General features: G+C 39.7%; 1 protein-coding gene across 4 annotated transcripts in view; it reads left to right on the forward strand.

Moving 5' to 3' along the window:
• Positions 1-2731, forward strand: part of LOC105270036 (collagen alpha-5(IV) chain) — a 3977-nt gene extending 1246 nt beyond the window's left edge. For 3 of the 4 annotated variants that reach the window (XM_011310708.1, XM_011310709.1, XM_011310711.1), the window contains exons 2-3: positions 1-1550; positions 2257-2731. In XM_011310708.1, coding sequence (XP_011309010.1) covers positions 1-1550; positions 2257-2649 — 1943 coding nt within the window. In that variant the 3' untranslated portion in view covers positions 2650-2731. The remainder of the gene's footprint in view (positions 1551-2256) is intronic. The other variant, XM_011310707.1, reaches the window with a different exon arrangement.
• The last annotated feature ends 1399 nt before the right edge of the window (positions 2732-4130 follow it).

Raw genomic sequence — 4130 nt, forward strand, 5'->3', positions numbered from 1 at the left:
GATCACCAGGTTCTCCTGAATTGGTATACAACCCGGCATCAGGGACATTTACGATCGCCCCACCGAATGGCAGCGGTTCAATAGGTCAACCAGGAATTGGATCACCAGGTTCTCCTGAATTGGTATACGACCCGGCATCTGGGACATTTATCATCGTCCCACCGCATCTCAGCGGTTCAATAGGTCAACCAGGAGTTGGACAACCCGGAGTTGGACAGCCAGGGACTGGACAACCAGGAACTGGACAGCCAGGAACTGGACAACCAGGAGTTGGACAGCCAGGGACTGGACAACCAGTGAGTGGACAACCAGGAAGTGGTCAGCCAGGAGTAATATACTACCCTAAAGTCATCCAGTCACCAGAGGACCAGCAACCGTCATCAGCACCTGGTGGATCACCAGGCATAAACTACATCCCCGATCCATCCCGTCCACAGGATCACTCAGGAAATCCAGGAGGTGTCATCTACCCCGGATTCCCAGGGATTCCAGGGGTTCAGTGGACTCAGGGAACTCCAGGGGTCCAATGGAGTAAGGGAACTCCAGGGGTTCAATGGAATCAGGGAACTCCAGGGGTTCAATGGAATCAGGGAACTCCAGGAAGTCCTGCAACAGCTTCAGGATGTCCTCCCTGCCCTCCGTGTCCTTTGTGCTCTGGAAATTCGTTGGAATACCCTCCCTTGCTCACTATTTACAGACAAGCAATTGATCGACAGAGGGCAATGATCAATTCTGCATTGAATTCCAGGATGTCGATGACCGCTGGATTAACACCCAAAAATTCGGGGGTTACCTGGAATTCCACGAGTGGAATTGATATCAAGGGTCCTGGAGGTGCTTCCAATTCAGCGGGTGGGATAGAACTTAAAATTACTAGTGGAGTTGATTCAAAAAATCCAGGAGTCAACACTTCTGATAAAGGAATAACTGCGACGGCTGGAGTAAATTCCGGAACTCCTGGAGTCACCATCACTTCAGGGAATGGAATAACTCCGACGGCTGGAGTGAATATCGGGATTCCTGGAGTCGCCATCACTTCTGGGCATGGACTAACTCCGACAGCTGGAGTGAATATCGGGACTCCTGGACTCACCATCACTTCTGGGCATGGACTAACTCCGACAGCTGGAGTGAATATCGGGACTCCTGGAGTCTCCATCACTTCTGGGAATGGAATGACTGCGACAGCTGGACTGAATCTCGGAACTCCTGGAGTCGTCATGTCAACGACAACTGGAGTAAATCCCGGAAGCTCTCGAGTCTTCATGACTCCCACGAATGAACTGGATCCCAGAAATTCTGGAGTCTTCATGTCTCCCATGGCTAGAGTGCACATCAGGAGTCCTGGAGTCGGCATGACTGGAATGGATCCCAGGGGTTCTGGAATTGTTATGAATTCTGTAGGTGGACCTGTTGATCCCAATCAGCCCTATACCATCAAGTACACAACACAAGTACTCAGCTCCTCAGGTCAGCCGATGAGTCACGAGAGTCACGTTGTCAGTGAAACTGATGGAAAGAATTCCTCGAAATCATTGATCATTCCGCAGGTAAATCTTTTATTCATTTAATCTTTTATTTTTCATTTTATGCAATTTTTCACATTGCTCAATTTGTTCAATTTGTTCATCATTTCCAATTGTTCAATTTTTCCATTTTTTCCAATTGTTAAATTTTTTCTATTTTTCCTATTGTTCAATTTGTTCAATTTTTTTAAATGCTGAATTTTTTCGATTTCTCCAATTGTTCAATTTGTTCAATTTTTCCACTTATTCAATTTGTTCATCATTTCCAATTGTTCAATTTTTCCATTTTTTCCAATTGTTCAATTTTTTCTTTTTTTCCTATTGTTCAATTTGTTCAATTTTTCTAAATGTTGTATTTTTTCGATTTCGCCAATTGTTCAATTTGTTCAATTTTTCCACTTATTCAATTTGTTCATCATTTCCAATTGTTCAATTTTTTCATTTTTTCCTATTGTTAAATTTTTTCTATTTTTCCAATTGTTCGATTTGTTCAATTTTTCCACTTATTCAATTTGTTCAATTTTTCTAAATGTTGAATTTTTTCATTTTTTCCAATTGTTCAATTTGTTTAAATTTTCCACTTATTCAAATTGTTCAATTTTTCTAAATATAGAATTTCTCCAATTTTTTCAATCATTCAATAAAAAAAATTTTTTCAACAGGTTGTTCAATCCGAAAAATTAATGCAATTGTTGAAGAAGTAATAAAAAATTGGTACTGTTTTCCTCAGGTTCAGGAGAGATGCCAAGAGCATCAGAGCCAGCCGATGGTGTACCCTCCCCAAGCCCATACCTACAAATTCGGTGTAGACGGAAGAGCGAAGCAGTGGGTGAGATCAACAGATCAGAACGAGGAGAGTGGGGATGCCGATGTGGCACACCAGGACACCGAGGGTGGGATAAACGAGGGCTCGGGTAATCCTGCACCGAGTCCGATGAGAACAGCTGGTGCTGGACGTCCACTACGAGATGAGAATGACGAATCCACCGTGCAGATGAGCATCATCGGACCTGGGGGACGATCACTGCCCCACCAACCCAAGGGGGAGGCCCAGCAAGCCGTCGACAAGCGAGAGGAACTCGCCAAACGACAGGCCAACCCCTCTGCTAACAACATAAAATAATTCTCCCTCTTTTTTAATGTTTATTTAAAATTATATCTTTTTGTATCGATTTTTTCATTAACATAAAGTTAAGATCATTATATTTCTGGTCTTCACATTTATTTATCTTTTTTTATATTTCAGAAACATTTTTTATTGTTGAGTAATCCATTAAATAATTGAATAATAATTGATATCAGTAATTAAATAATGATGAAACAATGAATTCAATTGCCCCAGTATTCGCAATAAAATTTCACGAAATAGATAAAAGGTATTCGATTTATCAATCAAAAAAATAATAATTGATTCCTGTTATCAGATGATATCACCCGATACCACAATAAATCGAGATGTCCGATGACTTCAGCCATTGAATCGTCAAAAAGTTGTTGTTCCCGGATAAATAATTATGGGACAGTTAAATCGTTTATCATTCGCCGTTATCATCATCTCCGGGGCAGTCCTGATCATTGGAAATTTCGGGGAGGATCCAGACATCCCTAGGAGAGACAGAGGACCTTTTGGGGAGGATCCTGTGGAGGTGGATGGGAGTCATCGCCTGGAGCGGATCTATCGGCGCTTCAGGTTCTTCTATGAGCGACTGCTCAGGGAAAAATTGGAGAAGGACGAGGAGATCTCTGGAGGATTCACCAAAAACATCATCGACGCTCCATCAAATCCTAAATGTCCACCAGGACAGAGACCCGATGGTCACGGACGGTGCAGAGTGCCTCTGTGATTATTTATCAACAATTAATTAATTATTAATCCATTTTAATCAACCACAAACCAATTAATTACCCAATTACCTAATTAATCAATTAATTACCCATCGAAATTGACAGAATCTTGAATATTAAATCATCCGTGATTTATTTAAATCAATAAAAAATTAATTAAGTGCTGCATTAATTAATTAAGTCATTCGTTTATTCGGATTGATTAAAAATTTATTGATTGTTGAATTAATTAATTAATCGGCGGGTGCGTTTATGGGGATTGATAATAAATCTGTAATTTGTGATAATCTGATAAATTTGGTATTTGTTATTAAAAAAAGGGAGTGAGTGACATTGAAACGAAATCAATCTCGATGTTGTCTGGCTTCAAGGTCGACTCAGGTGTCAGATCCTCTTACCTTCGCAAAAAAATTACACCGCAAAGATGTCAATGTTCTCCAAGTCACTTCAGTCACAAGTTCACCATTACTAAAGTCCATTCTCAAATTAATTAATTATTGCTACCACCAAAAAATTGTATTCCTCAATTAATTGACAATTAACCATGCGATTAATATTATCCACAACATAAACAATTACTGTTAAAAATTCAACTGTTTAATTAATAAATAAATGAAGAAGAAAACAGGAAATTCACTTGGAGTTAAAAATTAATTAATTAATCATTGCAATCACAAATTTCCAATTGTTTAAATTACAAGCATTTCCTGTTAAAAAATCGACTATTCAATGTTTAATTAATAAATAAATTAGAGAAAA

This window comes from Fopius arisanus, unplaced genomic scaffold (genome assembly GCF_000806365.1).
Source record: "Fopius arisanus strain USDA-PBARC FA_bdor unplaced genomic scaffold, ASM80636v1 scaffold00077, whole genome shotgun sequence".
Taxonomy (NCBI): domain Eukaryota; kingdom Metazoa; phylum Arthropoda; class Insecta; order Hymenoptera; family Braconidae; genus Fopius; species Fopius arisanus.